The following is a 22,043-nucleotide window of genomic DNA, read 5'->3' on the forward strand; positions in this document are numbered from 1 at the left end:
GAAAAATTGCGAGGCATAATTCTGCAAACATGATGCAAACTATGCCCATAATTCCGCAAAGCAATTAACATTTTTATAGCACAACAAAATCATCAAACAAATTTTGCATATCCTTTGCCAAAAATCTCAATATTGCACATATTTCATACTTTCATTTCTAACTGGACATTCATTTTGTTAATGCTCATCTCCCTCCTAATAATTTTGCAATATTTTTCTAAAATGGTACCCATAGTTCTGCTCAAATTTCAAAAACTGATACCGATAATTCCGCACTTTTCAGAAAAATGTACCCCTGAAAAATGGCGCGTCCCCTCCAGCAAATGCCTAAACAACAGAAAGGGAAACTTTCAGATTAAACGTTTTATCGGTACAAAAGTATTATGTTATATCATTTTTTGTTATAATGCTAATATTAGTCATTGAAAATGTGCCCTTTTTGAGTAGCTGCCCCCGCCGCCTCAAAATGCTTCCGGCGCCCCTGGGGGCATGACTAGCTTTTGTCCACAAGGGGCTGCCCAGGGCCTAAAATAAGCGTAGATCTGACTCACTTTGTTGAGTTGTAAATAAAAGTTGTGGAACTGTAATTGTAGAAAGTGTGGATTTTCAAATAGTTCATTTTCTTAAAAGTGCAGCATAAAATACCAATCGAAAAGCCTAAGATAGAATTAGGAAATTTTAATCAATGCGAAGTGAATGCCCAATCCCACCCTAATTTTTTTTTATTTTTTTTTATTTCCAAAGCAGGTGGGGAGCTTGAAACATAGTGTTGACGTGGATAGTGTTGATGAGTGCAATACCCTTATGCATTACATTCATTTCTTATGAGCAATGGACATGATATAAGAATTAAGAAATTTTAGAACTTGAAGCTTCAGTACATGCGGAGGAAAATCAATTGCACTTTATGAGATTGTCGTACTGCTTTGAAGAAAGGTGGACTCAGCATACAACTTCAAATTCAAGACATCATCTCAAGTTAGTTTGCCTTTATGACTCACTTGAAAAAAGACACTGAGTCTAAAGACCAAGTTTTTTTGGGAAATCTGCAAGATTATGATTTCCTGCCTGTAATGTGTTTTAGGGTTTATGTGACATTATTCTGTAGATCTCTGAAAAAGTTACAAAGCAAATCAGCTAAGGTTACTTAAATTGGCTTTGAAAAAAGCAAACAATTGAGTAAACTAAAGCTTTTCGCCTGACACTCTTCAGTGTTTAAAACGTCAGAACATAGATCGAAAACTCTACGCTATGAAAGATTGTTTGTTATTTAAATTTGATAAGCATTGAAAAAATTCCTCTCAAGGCTACAGCAGCTGAACGATCATACGCCTCTCGGTGGTAGCTGGGAGGAACATTTAATTGGAAATGTTACATACCAGGGACTATAGCCCTCCCAACTTTTTTGCAATAATAGGTCAGGAAACGTTTTGAAAGTTTATGCTAATGAACCCATTAGTAGCAGTTCTTCGTGACTGGGAACCCGTTTTTGTTCGTTTTCATGATGTTTTATCTTGTTTCATCGAAGATAAATTTGTATCTTATCTAACGCGGTTTTGAAATTGAAATCTTCTCTGAATCATCATGTTTATGAATAAGGACAGAAAAAGCAAATATTCTCTGAAAGGGGTGTTTCCCGATGTTTCAAAGGGCGTTGCGTAAAAAAATTTAGGGACAACTCCCTAGCTCCGTTCCAGCCACTCCCTTTTGGGCTGGTGCGTGGTGTCTGCGGTACAAACAAGATAGGGGTAAAGATCATGCTTTCAAACTACGCGAAAATAGAAGAAGAAGAGACAACCACAATTTGTACATCAGTGAGAGAAGATATTATTCGCCATCCGTAACGACGTTTCCGTTAGTATTGAACCTTTTTGAAGCAAAGATTTCATGAAAAAGAATTTGATGTGCTGAATGCAATTAAAAACCTTCCATAAGCCAAAAGAGACTTAAGAAAGCTTCATCACGCTTTTGTCTCAGGAAGTTTGAGAAGTGAATGACTTCGATCACAGAGATCTGAGACTTGTTCTCAGAGGAATTCTACCAGGCGAGACAATGGCTCGGATTCCCTGCTGATGTAGAGAGGCTGACACCCACCTACAACAAGATAGAAACAGGCGAGGATAGCAGCATAGCTCCAGAAGCACTCAGCAAACATATAAATATTGCAATAAATTTTCTTGATCTCGTAAGTTTCTAGTTCCGTGAACAGCTGCAAAACTATACCTCCAAAAACCAAAAACACTAAAGTATGGGAAGCAAGACTGATTTAAGGGGTTTTTAAAGGTGAAAGGAAAGAAAAAATTGCTTTGAAGGAGATCCGAACAAACCATGTAAAAGAATTGACTTTCGACAACTTTTTGCTGACAAGTTAAGACATCACTATATGTTGCTAATTTTTTTTTTAACCAAATCCATATATTGTAAAGAATCAGCTTTTTTTACTTATACTTCATTCATTTAGGACATGCTATTTGCACTCTGGTGGTAGTTTCTATATTTGCCACCCTGTTCGGGCCAATCTCAGCAAAGTAACACGCCGAATTTTTATCAAAAAATGTGGATCTGTAAAAAATTTCTTATTTCAGGCCCTGACCCAATCCTATTTGCCGACAAAGTAGGTGAGCCATCCTTTATTTGCCAACATATCCGATATATTTTCAGAAGAAGCACCACTAAATGCCTAAAATGTCACACCCAACACCTCCTGTAGCGACAGCCCTAAACTCTTGAAACAAAAATGGGTCACTTTCATTTTTTGTTTAAGGGGAGAGGGTTCCATCCAATAATTATGGGTAAGAATTTTCTTTCCTGTATGATACTTTCAGATCTGTTTAATTCTATTTGATAATTTTAGTAACTTTGGATAATTGCGGATGGAACCCTGCATATAAAAAACTCAAGTGAGCCCTCATGGGCCCTGAAAAAGATGCTTATTAAGAGGAAACCAGGAGCTAGTGCCGCATCGGCAAATGAGTGTGCCAGGTTGCTACTATCCGAAAAGGAGAAGCGGTGTGGTAGCTCCAAACTTGCTAGGGGAGGGCACCGTTTTTTGACACCAACTGAAGAACCTCTGCCCTTGGTACAAAGCTTTAGGGCAGGCAAAAATTTGTTTTGAAGTGGGGGACCACATGTTTAAGATTTTTTCAGGAAATAAGTGAAGGCCGCCACTATGGTTGGCACTTCGCAGCAAGAAAAATTTTGAGGTTTTAAAATTCTAGGGACGGCCAGAAACTGCATCTAATATTTTTCCAACATCTAATGTTTAAAAACGAAATCCTAGGCAATTTTCATAAGCTTTCCCTTATCATTACACGAAAATGTTGAGATTTTTCAGGGCCAGGCGAAGGCCATCACGAGATGCTGGGATGCTATTGCATTTCAGGCCCCACCCTGTGTTTCGGATTTTCAAGGGTTCTCAACGGGCTGCGGAGAAGATGGGGTGGCGGGGGGAGTGCGGAGGAGGAAAGAAGCGAACAGAGAAAGTTGTTTTCATACTAAAATAAACCTATAGAATACTAGAACAAACAAGAGAATTTTTAAAAATCACTTAAAAGCTAAAAATCTAGGGGTCATCTTAGAACGAAGATTTAGCACCCACAACATGATAATATCATGCTTCCTTGAATAAAGCAAATAATAATCACCAGCTCTAAGTCTATTGCCATTTTGCTAAATTTTCGAAAAGCATTGTTGTGCTCTGATTAGGAAGAAAGAAAAAAATGCCCTCACAACGGGCAAACCCTAGAGCTTCTAGTAGCTTAATAAACGCCATTTCCCATATGCTTATTCAATAAAATCTTGTCAGCAAACTAATCCCCTGAGTTCCAAGAAACAAGGTTTGATTCTTACTATAAAGGTTCAGGTATTTGATAAAAAATACGATTAAGTACGATAAATACGCGATAAAGAAATTCTCACTATCACAATGATTAATCGCTCTATCTCTGTATTATCAATTTTAGCTACCATAAGATATGACAAATAAATAAAGAAAATACTACAAGAGTAATTTCTCATTCCATACAGAGTATTATTGAAATTAATAAAAGTGCTTTTGGAAGTCTAGTATCTAAATTTTAAGCTTTTATGATCTTATATGCATCAGAAGGAAGGGGTGGGAGAGGGGGAATATAATTGGTTTGAGCACTAAACAATTTTCAAGCGGAATGTGTTATGATGCAGAAGAAAACTATTCAAGTTAGAGATTCAGGTCCAGTCTGGCGAACTTGCCTTTAAACAGCAGTTTCTTGCAATTCTAACACATCTGATAGATAAGTTAACAATAAATCAGGGAATAATGAAATTATCACAAAATCCAAATCAACTTTCGTTGGAATACATCTTATTTCTTCAAGCTTGGTGTATTCCGCAGATAATGTTGTTTTCATTTTAACAGCTTTTCTCGGCCAATCTTGCTGAGTTTATCTCCCACTGTGTGTGCCACTGGCGCAGGTTCATGCCCTCTTCTTTGATCCACGGGACTAAAAACTGGGCAGGTTGGTCCCACCTTAAAACAAAAAAGCTACATAATTAGAATAGGCTTAGCAGGGAACCAACATAAGCAGGTGTCGTGTTACCCCTTTAACACTGTCCCACGCGAGTTTGAACCGTGACAAAATTCAGGCCGTTGTCCTTCCTTTGACATTTGCACTGTCGTACAGAAACGATTTTAATCTGCTTTCTGTAGTGTAACGGTCCTGACCCAGCTACGAAAGTGGGCTCATTTTGTACCGTCGCAGCTCCGTTTTTTAACGGGCCAGTGTAAGCACCTATCCTAGATCATGTCGGTACGGATTCGCTATTAGGTCGTAAGTATGAGTGTTTTTGACGCTGAGAAGTTGTCTCCCGATGCAAGCCTTGGCTAGATATAGCGATTTTCTACCCTTAAAGTAAACAAAATTCAAATGAAGATTTTTGCAACAAATTCAAGGCATTGGTTTACGAAATACAGCCTTTTTAACCCGGCTCTACAAATCGTCGACGACGTAAACGGAACGGCTAAACGAAAAAGTTCGAAATCGAGACAGTGCAAACACTTGAAATTGCCCAGTGACATTGTAAACGAGGTTTCAGTATGCTTGAAATGATCAAAAGCTTCTTCAAATTGCAATTCTCGGGAATAAGACACGTACACAATCAATTCAAGTTTTCAAAAAATATTCTTGACTTTCCACGTGTCATAGTAACACTGCTTCTCGTGATTAGCTAGTCTTTTCATGACTAGTCATAGTCTAATACTTTATGCACAAATAATGTCAAAAATGAATTTTCTTCTGTATAATAAAAACAGATAGCTGAAACGAACAGTTGAATTTTCCTGAAATTTTGACAATTGGATTTTGTTTGCTATAGATGATCGGAAGTTTGTCATTTTGGCAAAAGGTCTTTTCACTTATTGGTGAACAGATTTAAAATACAAAAGGACCTACACTCGGTACGAGGGCATCTAGAGAGTAAAAACGGAGCGAAGGGGAAATTTCCAAGATTTTCTGGCTCCTTATCACACATGGACAGTTGTGATCTCGTAAGACAATCACTTATGCGTTCACTACATATAAAAATGAAGAGAGAGAGAGAAAGCACATTAAAAGTATGAAGACTGATAGTGGCAGGAAGTATTCAGAGTGTAAAGAGGCTCATATAGAACATATCCACTTTACCCTTTCTGGTTGCGTTATTGGATTGCATTTCTTAAGGGACTAAGAGCATTTCAAGCTCTATTTCTGTCTGGTTTTCGCATTAAAGACGACGAAATAAATGAGCTCAGTGCTATCGCAATATTTTTATTGGGAAACTTAATAAATCTAAACTATTCTGAGCGTGAACTATTACGTTACCTAATAAATCTTATATGCGCAAGAGTTTAAACAAAGGTAGTAATAAATGTATGGGCATGTGAAATTAAATTTCGCACCAAGACAAATCATTACGAAATATGAGTTAGTAACTTGAGACCGTGAGAGACAAGAATTCATAATGCTTTTTTACTGAAGGAATGCACCAGGTTAAGTTTAAAGTTTCAAGTTTAATTCTGCTCGTAATTAACTGGCTCTACAAAAGAAATTCGAAGTTTGCCTCACTTAAAACCGTATCAGTAAAGTCACGCTGGGCTTCAGTAAAGAGATGCGTTTCGTAAATCTTTTTGATTTTTAGAGGAATTCGATTTCAAGCTATCGCAATCAGGAGACCATTTTACAACTCTTCAATGTAAATGTAGTTTTTCATTTGCTTATCTAGGTGACTAAGAAAGGAGAACATCGCTTGCTAATGTTCTTTCTTCAGAATCGCTAATTTGCTTCAAAGAAGAAAGAGTTATAGCAAACGTTTCCTATCAAAGTTTACTAAATATTATTTCAATACCGAGAACATCAGGTGCCTCCGAAATACGAATAATAAAAAACATCAATGACATGAGAATTAAAAAGGAATTACCAAAAGCACTTACCATGTGTTGGTCAGCTTTCCTAAATCCAAACACTCCTTAAGTGCATCTGTAGCATTTAAAAAACTGCCTCTTAGAACAGAAAGCGTTTGTCGCCTTTTAGATTCGGTTTGGTCAACCATCGTTTTACATTGATCTGTTGAGGAAAAGCAGAGTGAGGGTAAACAAACCAAGAAAGAAAGATTTTGAATAACAAGCAAAATAAATGTTGAATAAGATTCCTAGATGGAAAAATATGCAGAATGCAAGTAAATGCACGACTGAGTTTGTGATGTACGACTGTTTGAAGAGATTTTTGAAACAGATCCCCATTTTGATTGTGAAAGCGTTCAGTAAATTTCATATAAACTTCGAAAGTGGTGAGTCATCATCATCGTCATCATGAAAGGGAGTCTAGGTATTTGAGACTAGTTTCTCAAAGGGTAATACACGTACAAAACATAAAAAGGAACAATAAAATACGAAAAAGTTCCCACATGCAAGGGTTAACGTACTAATGAAACCCGAATAAAATTTTTGTGCTGCAACAGTAAGACTTGCATGAAAAAGGAGCACTATGCTGAACATTGAAAGAAAATTTTTACCAAATGTCACACATGGTTTGAAACGTCCAATGATGACAAAAATATTTACGGGAATATTCCATAAGGTAATCGAAGGATAGCCGAGTGAGTTTTGTCAAGTGTATGAAGCACAATAGGTCTGAATATTGCGATTTTAAAAAACGCCAAATTTCTCCTGAAAATCTATTTGAAGAAAAATGAATTAGGTGTACTAAATTGGAGTGATGCTTTGTTGACAATTTCAGGTCATATGTGAATAGAAAGTTTTAGCTTCTTTTCTATAAAGCAAAAAGTCTAGATGAAAAATTACCAGGTTTTGATGTACAGAATGATTACAAAGAAATATAATTTATAGAAAGCTGTTAATCATTGTGTTAGTGATAAATATAAAAAAGTAATGGATTGTACGCCTAGATTAGCTGAAAATTGCTGTCTATGTAGCACTTGAAACGTAATCTGTTAGACATATGCCATATGGCATAATAAGGCAAATGTAAATGGATTGAACCAAATGCAAATAGGGCAATAATTTGTAGAGAGTAAATTGAAAGTCGTTTAGTTTATTGTTTAAGTAAAGTAATCAAACTCAAATCGTTTAAATGATGTTTAAATGAATGAAATCAAATCGATGGCGGTGGTACCAAATTTTTGAAGCTAAAAATTAGCTCAAGTTTATTGCAATGAAAATAGATGAAAAGTGAATTGATTAAGGATGTCTCACCCACCTTGCATTATCGCAAGCTTCTTAATGAATTCGTCATACACTATTTCTTCATCATGACTCACTTGCAGCTTGCGCTGATTATTTGACTCAATTTCTGAAAAGAAAAATTAATAACCAGTAACAAGCTACTCCAAATAGAACTTTTATTTCCTATCGTGCATTCTATAAGTCAATTAGCCGTTAGTAGAGAGCGAATCATTGGCAATTTCATCCGATCCACAAATAGGAACAATGCCTGCCAAAGTACTGGTACACGGAGTGAACACGAAATTTTCAAAACTTTATTGCGAAGAATACAGGAAAATTCCATTTGGGTCTAGGGCTCCGAGACACATGGTGAAAAGGCTCGTCATATTTGGCGTTTCCGACATCCATTCATACTACGCCCTCTAAATTGATGGTATGATGTGAGTGCGGAGCATGAGGTAGGGAGGTTCTCTCCCTCGAGTATTTATAACTATATATACATTATAGTCTTACAGTTGTTTCAAGACATGTTTCTCTCTCTGTCATACCACTAAGTCTCGCCCAAATCACAACAAACTTCGTTACTATTCTTTTTTCCCCTTTACACTGTGCTGCTTGCACGTTTCTACGATTCATTGATAAATTTTTCACTCTTTTGTTCATTGAATACGAACTTGCTGCCAAATAATTACAGAAAATCCGTTTATTCATGAAATCTACTCCTCCACCATTTTAGGCGTACGCGCATTATTGGTGCTCTCTGTTGCAGTCTGGGTAAGCTGATCGGGCGACTTTTGCTACGTCTCCGGATGCCAAAACAAGTACAACAGTTAAAATTATTGTTGTGCAATGAAAAACAAATACCTAGCGCATTTATATCAAAACTAATGAGGAAAATTGTGACATTAACCATCGTCCCTATAGTTTTATGAAATGTTTATTTTTCTAATCAGATGATATTTATGAGCAAGCAACATTTAGATGACAACACCGACGCAAATGCAATACAAAACAGTGGGCAATGGGCAGCACATCGAGAATTTTAATAAGTAAATTACAAGTACAGCTTTGCGTAACTGATGATGATTGCATTAACCGCTAAACTCGGAGTCATAACTTAGAACCGTCCTGTTCTATACATCAAAAGCGAGTACAGTTCTGCCTGTACGGCCACGAGCATTTTATGACAAACAAGCACACAGTAATTTCAATTTGCTGACACATCTGTGCTTTATAGAAATATTCGAAGAATATTGCTTTGAGCATTGAAATTTGTCCTGTACCTGGTGGTTTGGATTATAACAATTCACCTACCTTTCTCTTTTAGTTCTTTTATCTTAAAAATAAGTTCTTCAGGAGCAAGATAGCTCTTAACTTTTAAAGCATCTACCATTTGCTTCACCAAACGGCTTGCATTGTTCTCATTGCATTCTTGCTGATGAATTGACAGACTTTCATACGGCACTCTTGATCCACTACAGCAAAAAGCGAAAAATCATCAAAATGAATAAAATGAATTTACAGTAGTTCGAGCTCAATTTTTCTTATTTCGAACATAGTTCACACAAAACTAAGAAGAACATTGCTGAAGAACATTTCGGAATTTCAAGATTACCAATACACTTAGCTAAATGAGACAAAAATAGATGTTTCTTCCATTTGATTTAAGAACAAAGTATGCTGAAATTCATCTGAATATTTGCAAGTTACCACTTGTATATGTTCAATGTTATGGCAAGTAATTTGCTATAGTTTTGGATTTTAAAGACTAGAGCTGAGCTGAAAAATGAAATACTCTGAATCACGGTAAGAAAAGTTTCTCATAAACAGAGAAGAGAACTATATCTAAAAAGGAAAACAAAAGAACAGATTCTGGCAATAAAAAGGACCTTAGGTAAACAGGCTTGCAGAACAACTACCCATGGACCATTAAAGAAGTACAGTATTCATTCAAAATCTGGATTTCCGAGAATTCTTAAAAATTTGTAGTAAACAGCAATTCAAAAGATGCCGAAATTCCAACACTAATGAAGAAACGATTACAATATATGTCGAGCTGAGCCAGATAAAAGGAAATCGAAAGAGGATTCGTGCAATAAATAATCCTTGATCCTTGAGTTAAAAACAAATTTAAATCTTAAATGAAAAAATTAATTATTTATTTGGAAATAACGTGAAATACAAGGTTTCATTGAATAAAAGACAGCAAAGTAAGGAAGAAAAAATAAGATGTTTATAAGAGTTTTATCACTTCAATCAAGCTGTCACTAAAAACTGTACATAATTATGACGTAAAGCCATGCTAGCTTGCTCACGAAATACAATATTTAATAAAAGACTGCAGGATGCCACTTGCTTTTCGCAAGTATGCTGTCAGATAACATGCAATAGAATCCATCTCTTCTTTAATAGCTTTATACTGCCCTTAATTGGTTCTAAGCAGTAAAGTAAAAATGACGTCATTATAAAATTACCTAATATATCTTGCTCACAAATGTTGATTATCAGTTTCGGAAGGCTTTAAATGGAACTGACAAACAGCGCATTACGCATACCAAAGATTTATGTTATGGAAAAGATTAATTTGAGGCTTGCCAAATTAAAATTATGCCTCTCATTTCACGTACACAAATAGAGTTGAATTCCCCAAGACGATAAAATTCAGCCACACTGATCACACAAAACATGAACCAGCTGTTATAACGCATATCTCGACATATACTTAACTATTGGTGAGAGATAAACCACTATAAGATAATAGGGGGCAGTCATTACAAGATAAGACGATCACTTTTACCAACGCACAAGAAACCGTTGTGATGACGTAAAGTATTGTGGACTGGAACCTAGAGACGATCTATTGCTTTGTTAAAAGGGGCGTATTTAGTTTTGGTTGAAAGCTCATGTAAGAGAGTTGATGTTTTTGCTGTGGTGTAGAGATTCATTAAAGATTTGTTTGTAAAAGGAAAGATCTAGAAAACTGCAAGTTTGTTGTGTTTATCTATCACTTCTTGACACCGTCTATAAGAGACGAAGGGAACCCCTTGAAAATATATCTTTTATTCTTGGTAGCTTATGGTGCGTTTTGTGTTTCCAAAAAGGAACTTAGAATTTAGTAAAGACTTTGGGAAAGTTTTGGTACTCAAATCAACGAAAAATTGGAAAATGTGAGCTAACCTCGCGCTTAGTTCCTAAAAGAAAAAAACATAATGAAATACGTAAGATGGTTAAGTGCTACTCAATTGTCATTCTCTCTCGTGCTTACAATGTCAGAATGATCAGCAGCAAACACACTTGTCAGTGGTTTTTACTTGAGAGAAGAAATGACTTACTTTTGCAGCTCAACAGATTCTAGTTGGGCCAATTGTAAAGACGAAAACAATTCTAGCTCCAATGAATGCTTCTGTTTTATCTCGTCCACTGTGGAATCAATCTCTTTACCAAGAAGGGTTATCTGATTTTTCACGTATGAAAGAAGCTATAAAGAAAATAAAAGGAGGAAATTTTATCAAAACTGTAGCTAAGTGGTGTTGAGTCGGCCTTATGAGGCATGTTACTGATCCTGAAGCGCACAGTCATTTGATTGGTTAATGAAATTAATGACATCCAATCAAATCAATAACATCCAAGCCAAATGGGTCACAAGCTAACGATTCAGATTCTAGCTGGATTGTGCCTAACTCTAACGGCCTGTCCAAACTTGTGTTAATGTTGGCTGGTGAAAATTCAACAACAAGGCAGATTAGCAGATTACCAAAACGATCATTTTTACCATATGAAGTATTAAAGGCATATAAATCTAACAGCGTGGAAAATAAACGGTTTTATTCTTGAATAGATTCCAAAATAACTCCAAATTAAGTAATAATACTAGTTTTTTCAACTCCTTTCTCGCGAAACTTTACCTTGAAAATTAGAAGTCAAAAACGTCGGATAATTCCATTTTCGGAGAACTTTACTAGCAAATATCCAGACTTCCAGATTTCCAGGCAAATATAGCGAACAGCCGCTATAACTAAATCTTATCTTATCTACATTTGCATGTCACGACTGAATATTGTTTTGGAACCTTTGAACCTAAAAGTGCGGCCCTAAAAATTTCGACCAAAGTATTTAGCTGACATTTAGTCAACTATTGTCGTTCATTAAAATGTAAATACACCATTAAAAATTGAGTACTTTGATGTTTTATTCCAAGAAACAGGAAGAGCCTTGCTCCTGTTTTGATAAGACTGGGTTTAAGGGAAAATAATTCATCGGCAGACTACTTAAACTTAAAAAAAGTAGGAAAGAATTACAGTTATAGCTGTTAAACTACTGCGAACTTAATTCGATTCAGATGCCTTTCATAAAAATGCAATCGAAAACATCGGCGGTAATCTGATTAACTTTGTGGATAATCTTGGGATGGTCACAATTTCGGGATAATTTTGATACTAATATTGAAGATCAGTTGATATCATTACGTTTCTTTCTGAGTCTAACATAAACCAATGACTTTAACCACAAATAAATTGCTAGTGAAAAGAGTCGTTAGGGGATATAACCCAAGGTTGAGCATAAGGCAATCAAAAGCTGGCTTTGACAATCACTATCTTAATAATTCTCCATGGAAGCATGTTAAGGCAAATATAACAGAGGGTATCATTCACTGATGGATCATTCTTCGTGTTAGAATGAGAAAACCTCTATTTGTGTCCTTACTACCGCAAATTGAGGATAAAGCATATTAAATTGGAACTCAGATATTCTTAAATCTCAAAAAGTCATTATGATAAGCTTTGATATGTCTTTATCTTACTAAACACAGAAACGAAACCAGTGATCGTGCAAACCAAATCTTCATCCTTGATGTTTATTAAGGCAGGCGCTGTGTTTTTCAGTTTCCAAATAATGGTGATAATCAAAATGTAAGCAAAAATTTATATCCAAGTGAGGAACGGTTTTTGTCGACTTTAAATTATCAAGTTGACGTTCAGGAGATTATAAAGCAGGAGAGTAGCATATGGTGTTACTACGGCCAGTGCTGGAGTTCCAGCTTTCTCCAAGTAAGAGGCAGCAAATCTACAAGGAATTGCAAATCTTACATTTGCTCCAGAATCATCGGGCTCTTACTTCTTAACCCTGATCTTTGCAAAGTAAAAAAGTAAAATCGTATAGCAAGCTAATAAACGTTTTTATTACTTCGACTAAAATTCTAACTTGCTCGTTTACTAAGACCATTCTTCTTTTGGAAAAATACCCCTTTAATTGAAACCCAGTCTATTTTCCTACATATGCCCCTCTAGCTTTCAAACTCAGATAGGGGCTTATACATATAAACTGCGCTAAAGAGTTTAGAGTTTAATTTTTTCATAGCATCTCATAGCATCGGCCTCCATTAAAATTTCAAAAATGTCGTGAGTTAAGGAATGGGACAATTAATGTCTTTAGGAACTGAGCGAACATTCAACCCACAATTTCTCAATCACCCACACCTTACAGAGTAGATACTTTATGTAATTGAGAAGACTGATAAGTGTATACGCTCAGTCAATACCAATAATCAAACGAAAGCTAACAAATAAAAACACAAAGCGTAAACAAAAACCTCATTTTGTTGCACTTCAAGTTGATTTCTTGCCCTTCCGTTTTGTTTCACAAGCGTCTGTATCATCATCTGTTTTCTTTGCTAATGAAATTGTAAAAAATATTCGATGTAGTAAATTACTGAATATGGTACAATTACTCTGTCATGTATGAGTGAAAAGCTGTTGATGGTAGGGTTGTCTCTGAAGATATTGACTTTGAAACGATACCAGCTAGAAATAACAAAAAATTTCGCTCCCCACACCTGACTAGAACAAGCAAAGACTATCTTAAAATTGAAATTTAACACCAGTCTCTAGGCCTAATTAATTATAAAAATGATCAATATCAGATAATAAAGAAGCGCCAATACGATGACATTTAAAGATTTGCAATATAAATTTAAATAGAACAGAACACACCAAAAAACTAAATCAGCACAGCAAGAAAAGTTCTGTCTTTGAGGGTGATTGAAAGAAAGTCATCCAACAAAACGAAAGGCCTTTATGTCCAAATGATGGTGAAATGAGATTCGAGACAGTAAAATATCCAATGCTCTAAATAAAGACAAAGAATCTTAAGCTTTTTCTTCGACATTAAAAATGCCGGAGGAAATTAATTAGTGGAAACATCACAAAATATACCAAATTAGTTTTGATCCCCTCATGACTCTCTGTCAAAAACTAAAATTCAATAACAATTATAAGAAAAAGATTTCTTACGGCTGTTTTCTCGAATTCTTGGATCTTTCTATATTTTGCAAGTAATGATTCTTCGGCTTTCCTTTTCGTCTCTCTTTGGCTTGTGACGTAATTTATCAACTCTTTTGTGTATGAAATTGCCGCCTCAATACCATACAACTCTGTTTCCAGGTCAAGAACTCTCCTATAGAAAACGAAAATAGATACTAAGTCGTGCAAATATGATGCTTGCTTGGCTCATTAAGCAGCGTTTTTGTAAATTGGGGGTTTTGTTGCAAAAAGCTATGCAATCACTCCTAGCTCTAGGTCTAAATTACATTGAGTCCTACCAAAGTATGGAGAAAAGGAAGAATTATTTTAGCTCTTGCAAAAAGTGTTTCACTAATGTGTAAATTCCTAAAGTAACATCTAATTTGAATATCAGGTAAATGCTAACTAAGTTTATCATGAAAGGAACGACTTGAGACTCAACCTGTTATGGCATAACGTTAAAAATGCACACAAAAAAGTAAAAGAAAACCTCTGCAAATTGATCTCTTTCGATTTAGTGCCATACTGCTTTTGAAGGACATTGTTGAGGATTTGCTGAGCCCTTTCAAACCTTTTCTTTTCTTTCCAAATATCATTCTTTGCTTTCTCGGATTCCACGAATCTCTGAAAATGGGCGGAATGGCCTTGCTGAAAATAAAAAATCCATTGATGGGATTGATAAGCGAGTATTGGAATTTCAATCTAAAGAACTGTTTTGCAAAACCTGAATAAAACAAATAAGATAAAGATTTGAGGCTGAAAATAAGTAAAGAATTAGAATAAAAAGAATGGCAGCACAAGGTGAACAACCGTGATGAAGACCAATGCAAACAAAGGGTTTCAAGTACCACGCCCAAACCTCGCCTTTTTTAATTCTTTTCTTGGGAGTTTGATTTATTGTCACCCTTTTGATCTTTTTCGTACAAGGTACTTTGTCCGTGGTTATAAAAGACAATACAGGAAAGCTGCTACAAGCTCGAGAAAATTGCTTGCTTGAACGACTAACACAACGACAGCCCAAAATACTATACAATCCATGAATTTGATTAAAAATTGGTTCCTTGAAAACAAGCGCGAATGTTCTTTTTGCAGTAAGTAATCTGTCTAATGCAATCCTTGAACTTGCTTTCTGTTAGTCTTAGTTAGTGTACGTTCACTATTGTAACAACTAACATTAAAGAATCTATACAATACAATTTTCTTTAACCTGCTGTCGTCTCATTTTGGACAGACTGAATGCTTTTCATCATATTCAGAGCCTTCATCACATTTGAATTGGCTAACCTCAAATCGAGCGTCTTGTTTTACCTCAAAGAACGTCTTGTTTTACTAACTTGCGCAAGCGCGGGGCCCAGCTCTCATTGTGTTCATATGAGATATCACTATCCCACATATCAGCCCGCAATTCTTTAGTCACAGAATTGACCCACGGTTTGCCCCAGAGTTCTGCATTGTAAACTGCAGAGTGCTTGGAACTATCGAGCATCGAATGGAAATTGGCGTGGCAAGAAAAACCACTGAGACATGTGCAATAATCTAGCATAGAACGAATGTGTATAAAGGAATCATGAAGTCAATTAATGAATTAACGAAGGCAAAATTCTTAAGTATCAGGTGTCCTTCAACGTGAAATATAAGAAAATAATTGGATAGGCGAAAAACCAATAGGGATCAAAACACAATAGTTATTGTTTTTATAAAGATTTAAAGAAGGAGAAAGAAATGTAAAACCAGATGTGATTAATCAAATCAGCTGATGGGGAGGAAAGAGCACGAGAGTATCTTCAATGAACGAGCACGAGAGAATCTTGGGAATTCGTGATCATAAAAAGGTGGATGAAAGGAACAGGGGCATATTATCATGGTGATTATCGTTTGACATAGGGCCTAAACTGCCTATTACCATTAGAAAAGGCTTAGAATGGATTTCTTGCATTTATCTCTAAAAATGTTGATGTAGCTAATAAACATTTTCCAAGTAAGCTCTTTTAAAGCATAAAGCCCTTCCCCTCAGCTTGATACAATATATTTGAGAAATCTCCAAAAAAATTCGGTCCACATTCCCCCATTCTGAGATCTCGTAAAACATTTAAACTGTAATTGTTTTGCCATACCTCATAACTTTGGTGGCCAGTGTGAGGTGAAAACCTTGCTTGTACGGGGCCCCTGTCATAAGACCCTGACGTTACCTCATGTTCACCTCGTAATAATACCACAAAACGAAGTATGAGAACAGGAAGGACTGTTCCTTCAGCTTAATTTTTTCAGATGATCAATTAATTCAATAAATTCATAACAAATGCAAGCTACCGAGTTGTGAAAGTTTAACTCAACACAGTATGCAAATAATCAAGAAATATGTTTTGCCCTCAATGAGGCTAATAAACAAATTTTTCAATCCAATAGACTTTATTCATGAGATACGTGACTCGTGGGCTTTTTTCAGTACAAAATAAAACTTGAAATATTACAGGGAAACATATGCGAGGCACTATGACCAATGATTATGATGTAGTTGAGGTACTCCTTGTTTTTTGTCAAAACCGTTGCTCATCCATTGCAATGAGAAAATGCGGTTCGAATTTTACAGTGATTAGGTATTGAAATGCAAATTGATAAGATATTAATCTATATTTGAAATAACCAAGCAATTAAGATTTTAATCTGGTAAACATATTTTCATGCGAAAGTTGTAGACAGCAGGAACCTAGAGCTATTTAGGTAGATTGGGGCCCTCAACTGCAGATATAGAGGGAAATGTCTTTAAGGAAGAGAAAGTAAGGGAGAGATTAAAGAACAGTTAATGAGATATTACGAAACAAACTACGTCTACCTAGCCTGTGTTCCAGACCCCTAACTTTCATTCAAGTTAGGGGTCTGGGACACAGGCTACGTCTAACAGGCAAACGGTCTAAGAAATTTCGCAAAAAGGCAGAAAATATTTGAATCACTGGTTAGAAGCCTTGGAAAATGTGACACTGTCCCGAACAAAAACATCGGCATAACATATTCCTTAAATAAGACCATTAAGACTGACCAAATAAGATCTATAAAGATCAAGGTCAAAGAATCAAAGATTAAAAAACTTTTAAGAGGGGAACAAAGTTCACAATTGCTGATAAACAGCTAAAACCGCCGGTCAAAAGTAAATTTTTTGAAATGAATGAATTTGGCAAATGCACATGAACACAAAACCACAATGCAGTGTTTGATCAAAATTAACAGACGAGAAAACATCCGAAAATAGAAAAAGGAGATCAGCAATTATCATCAGCTTTGGGTACGGGAGAAAGTGACCAACAAAAACATCTTGACCTGTTGTAGAGTTGGAATTTCATGAAGGGGGGGGGGGGGGAGCGGGGGGGGACGGAGAGAGGATGGGAAGGATGAGAATGGCGTATGGACAATTGCGATCACCGGCAGTCTTAAGTCCATTAAGAACATGACCATATTTGGTGGCATCAAGGGTATTGACCAGAGGTGTTGTCAATTGATAGAGTCAATGAAAGTCTCTATCGTTTTATTCTAGAGTATGCTTAAAAATAAAACATACGACACCACGACAACGTGTAACTAAAAGATAGCTTTGAGAGGCAAAGGAAACATAAATTAACATACTAATGTTTATATACTGGCGTCCAGTCCTATAGCAGCACCTAAGAGGTGGAGTGGTTCGGATTAGCCCCTCCTTATTAATGCAAAAGAACCTTGCTTATAACATTGATGCATCCCTGCATTTTCTTCGCATTGTTTTGGCAAATAAACAAATGTAAAATCTTTTTTAATTTAAACCATGCAATTTTCAAATGCACATATACCAGGTAAGTTATTAATAAGAGTTTGAATTCGTAATTTTCCCAAATTCATGTTGTTATTCAATATCAACCAAAATGTTGGATCAACAGCAAAAATATTTGACTTTAGGGGAAAATGTTGGATTGAAATGTTTATCAAAAACATTGGATTAGAGGCAGTTTTTCAGTTTCAAGGGAAAATGTTGGATTTGAGTATTATCAAAAACATCGGATTAGAGGCAGTTTTTCAGTTTCAGGAGAAAATGCTGGTTTGAAATATTATCAAAAACATTGGATTAGAAGCAGTTTCTCAGTTCCAGGGAAAAATGTTGGATTGAAATATTATCATATACATTGGATTAGAAGCAGTTTCTCAGTTTCAAAAATTTAGTATATATCTCCATACAAATTCGGTTTCAAGGAATCTAGATCAAAACAGCGTCCTTGGCTCTAATTCTTTGCATCTCTCCCGTGCTTTGCCTCTCGCGCTTGGGCAACCACTTAAAAAAGTAACCTATGAGATGATTCTGCTCCGTTCCTCTTAACTACATTTGTACATACATTCTAACGTGCACCCATACACAGGTCATTTCCCCCGACGAATTTTGAGCCCAAACAGATATAAATATCTCGTTGTTATGTTTTGACAACTAAAAAATCTTTCTATTACACACCTCACTTAATCAGCAGAAAAATATCGAATCTCGATTATTGAATATATTTTGAGAATGGCTACTAATAAAGAAAAGTACATATCCGGTTGAGGAAATTAAGACACCTTAAATTGCAATCACTCATCAAAGCGGACACTGTTTCCGCAGCTTTCTATAATTAATAAAATATTGCTCGGCTTAATATTTTACACCAATATGTTTTATTACCTCGATTACACAATATCAATTGAGATTGAAACTTAATGGAAGTTGTACCATGAAAGGGTGAGTCTTGGTGAAACAAATTTTCATTTTTGAAGATTGGCAAGAGAGTTAAAATATTGCTTAAAGTTTATGCCAACCGCCAGTTTTTCCAAAACTAAATTGTTTCGTTATTGCTTCGAAACCTGAAGTTACTTTTCTCGGGATGTTCAATGCTCGTTTTTACAGAGAGTTTCTTATGTAACAATAAGTATATATTAATGACCTATGCATTGTAACCACAATCTCAGTCGATTAAAAATGCGACAATTGTCCCTCTCGATGCCTCTTGGCTATCGATTCGTGGACATCCCTCGAAATAATCTTTTCCATTTAAGTTTTATGCTTTATTGAGGTTTTAAGATCTTGACGTCATCATGAAAGCTAGCCATTCAATTACTGAATAAGTCACTGCTCGTGGCAGTTGACCTTTCGTTGCTGAATGGAGCAAAGAATTCAACTAAATCTGACAAGTGTAATCTCATTTTAAAAATATATTTCACTTTCTGTCGTCTTAAACATTAACTGTTTTATTGAAAAGTAATCAGAGTCACGTAGGAACATTTATCAGGCCTGAAAAAGAAAGGCGATCGGATAAAAAAGAATGTTGTTTTCAAAGAGTCTAAATCGATTGATTGTGCACGGAATATCAAAATACGTGCTTTAGATGATAAATTTGAAATATACAGAATAACTTTAACTGAAAAGATAAACAGGAACAGTTTATCCATCACTCCAAAGCGAACATTCTGTTCATTCATTTTCATTCATATCTTTGATCCACAAATACCCTATCAGCATAGACAACAAATTATTATAAATTATTTCTCTAACAAAACTCAAATAAAATGTTGCTGCTCTATCAAGGGATCGTGCTTTGGAACCTTTTTAGTAATTCCTTTGTAAGAAATTTCTTTTGAATAAGGAGATTGTGGGGCTCATGTTACTCTGATGTTTTGACATAAGTGTAAAAAAACTTCTCTTTGAAAATACCAGATGTTGTTTTCGGATATCAATATCATGCTGGCTCCTAGTGGAATAACTGGATATTTCCCACCTTGTGACAAATCTGAGCAGAAAGTTACTGGTATTACAAATCTACCAGGTTGACAGCATTGAGCAAAGCCCAAGAAGTAACTGGTGACAGTAACTGAATTCTATCTTGTGACAGTAACTGAATTGTTCGATTCTTTTTTTATTGCTTATCAGTTTACCATATTATTTTCGTTTCAAACCAAAAGGAACACACAACAAGCTCAGTAAATGACCAAAATTTCAAAAAGAAGGCACCACCTTTACTTTGAAACATACAAGCTAAATCTACATGGCAATCTTAAAATTTCCTTTAAGATTTTATTGTTTCAAAGTAAGCAGAAAAATATGTCCGCAAAAGTTTAATTGAAATAAAATGTATGCATTGATAAAGAAAATCAAGAGGATAGATTCATAGGGTGTGAAAACATTACTTTGGACCGTAAAAGAAAAAGAGATTAGCGATATTCGGTAATAGAAACAATTGTCAATATGATATTCTGTCAGGTGGTGATTTAGAACAGAACCAATTTTCTTGCTAAATAATTTTTTTTATTTTTCTGCACAAATATTTCATTGTTGAATATATATGCTGCTAGGCTAATCAAAAGTAAAAAGTCGATAGAATTTGTCATAAGCTGAAGACGAAAAACGCCCGTATCAAACTGTCATGTGTTTATGTCAAAACGTTAATTTCTTAGCTGTCAATCCCCATTGCAAATGTCCGAATTAGACTTATCGTTTCTGCTTATCTCACTTGATTTTCCATGGTCTTGAAATAAGGCGCTAAAAATGACGTTTTTGTCATCATTGTCAGTTTTGGTATGCTTTATTTGAAGTTTTACCAAACATTATGAGTTGCTTGGATAATAAACCAAATGAAAACAAGGACATTTGGATGGACCTTCAACAGCGATATTTTATACGGAAATACATTATGAAAAATGGTGAGCTTTTCAATTGCGAAATAGTCGAGGATTCTGGATAGGGGGAAGAGGGTACTTAAATTTATTCATCTTCACTACCATAGAACCTGTTTTCACTCTCTCCCTTCCGCAGGGTTGCTGCTTTGACGGTGATTGTATTTGGCTAGCAGATGAGGACTAGCAGTGAGGACTGGTTGAAGGTTGCAAACTGTGAGAATGTTTTCCCTGACAATATCAAACAAGTAAGCATGGCTTTGAAATGGGAACTTTCAAGACTGCAAAAATAAAATCCGAAGGGTGCAAAAGACAAGATATCTAGACCTAGCTTTAGATGAGAGCTCGTCTCTACCCGAAAACCTGGAGATAGATGACTTTGAAAGGATCCTGTTATTAACTCTATCGTCAAACGCCCTAGAGCAAATCTACTTTTAAAGCTACGCAATAGAGAAAATCTTGGGCACTATTCCAGAGAATACTGTTACCAAAATGTTTTTACAAGTGGAGATTAAAAGATTAAAGGTAAACAGTGGCTTCAAAGTTCATCATCGCGTAACTAAAAATTCTACAAGGTGGCTGATATTCATAACCAGCTTGAAGTGGCCGCGTCAAAATAAGAAGGTAGCAAGAATGGAAGATTGCAGTCCAAAATCGGCGATCAAAATCCAGAAATAACGAGATATCAATGCCTGGAAGCAAATATTTTCGAAAGGCGGCACCACGGGAGGACTGGACTGGGGGACCGGAGGACTGGGGAGGACGTGTCCTCATTACCGATTAATTATTTGTCAAATCCGAGGAGAAAATATTAGACGGGGACAGATGACGTGACCGATTTCTGAACTGATGTACACTCTTTTTTATAAGAACACTTCTATAAGAACGCGAGCCTCAAAACTGGCCAAAAATTAAGAATAAATTAAGAACAAGCTGAGACTGAGCTACTGTAAAATGAGATTTTGAACAACGTTTTATCTCAAAAATGAGGATTTTTAGCCATATGTGGATGCTTTTTCGGTTAATATTCAAACATACCCTATAAATTTAAGAACAAATTAAGAACAATCCAGCCTCAGATTTTCAAAAAAATTAAGAACAATTACCCTGAACTCAAATTTACTGGTTCTTATAAAAAAAGAGTGTATAAAAAACTTTGACAAGTCATTTTGTATATAACAAAAATTAAAATTTATGGATTGTAATTTCCCACCAACTAAAATTCATTTCTTTAGGCAAGGTTGCACAAAAGTTTTGGTTTTACAAAGGGCTGGGTTTTAATCGAAAAGGGAGTGGTCCTGAAAAATATCCCCCAGAACCCCTTTCATTCAATTTTCTTGGCAGCTGGCGGTGCCTCTGTAAATTGCTTGATATTCCAAACGAGCGAA

General features: G+C 35.7%; 1 protein-coding gene across 3 annotated transcripts in view; it reads right to left on the reverse strand.

Moving 5' to 3' along the window:
• Positions 1 to 3,920: 3,920 nt before the first annotated feature.
• The window catches only part of LOC148957632 (uncharacterized), a 50,456-nt gene continuing 32,333 nt past the window's right edge, over positions 3,921 to 22,043 (reverse strand). For all 3 annotated transcript variants that reach the window (XM_089115152.1, XM_089115153.1, XM_089115154.1), the window contains exons 9-16: positions 14,486 to 14,643; positions 13,987 to 14,149; positions 13,287 to 13,367; positions 11,029 to 11,174; positions 9,011 to 9,171; positions 7,731 to 7,823; positions 6,446 to 6,578; positions 3,921 to 4,507 (exon numbers count right to left, since the gene is read on the reverse strand). In XM_089115152.1, coding sequence (XP_088971278.1) covers positions 4,390 to 4,507; positions 6,446 to 6,578; positions 7,731 to 7,823; positions 9,011 to 9,171; positions 11,029 to 11,174; positions 13,287 to 13,367; positions 13,987 to 14,149; positions 14,486 to 14,643 — 1,053 coding nt within the window. In that variant the 3' untranslated portion in view covers positions 3,921 to 4,389. The remainder of the gene's footprint in view (positions 4,508 to 6,445; positions 6,579 to 7,730; positions 7,824 to 9,010; positions 9,172 to 11,028; positions 11,175 to 13,286; positions 13,368 to 13,986; positions 14,150 to 14,485; positions 14,644 to 22,043) is intronic.

Source organism: Rhopilema esculentum, chromosome 21, assembly GCF_057945365.1.
Source record: "Rhopilema esculentum isolate cy_ngs chromosome 21, ASM5794536v1, whole genome shotgun sequence".
Taxonomy (NCBI): Eukaryota; Metazoa; Cnidaria; class Scyphozoa; order Rhizostomeae; family Rhizostomatidae; genus Rhopilema; species Rhopilema esculentum.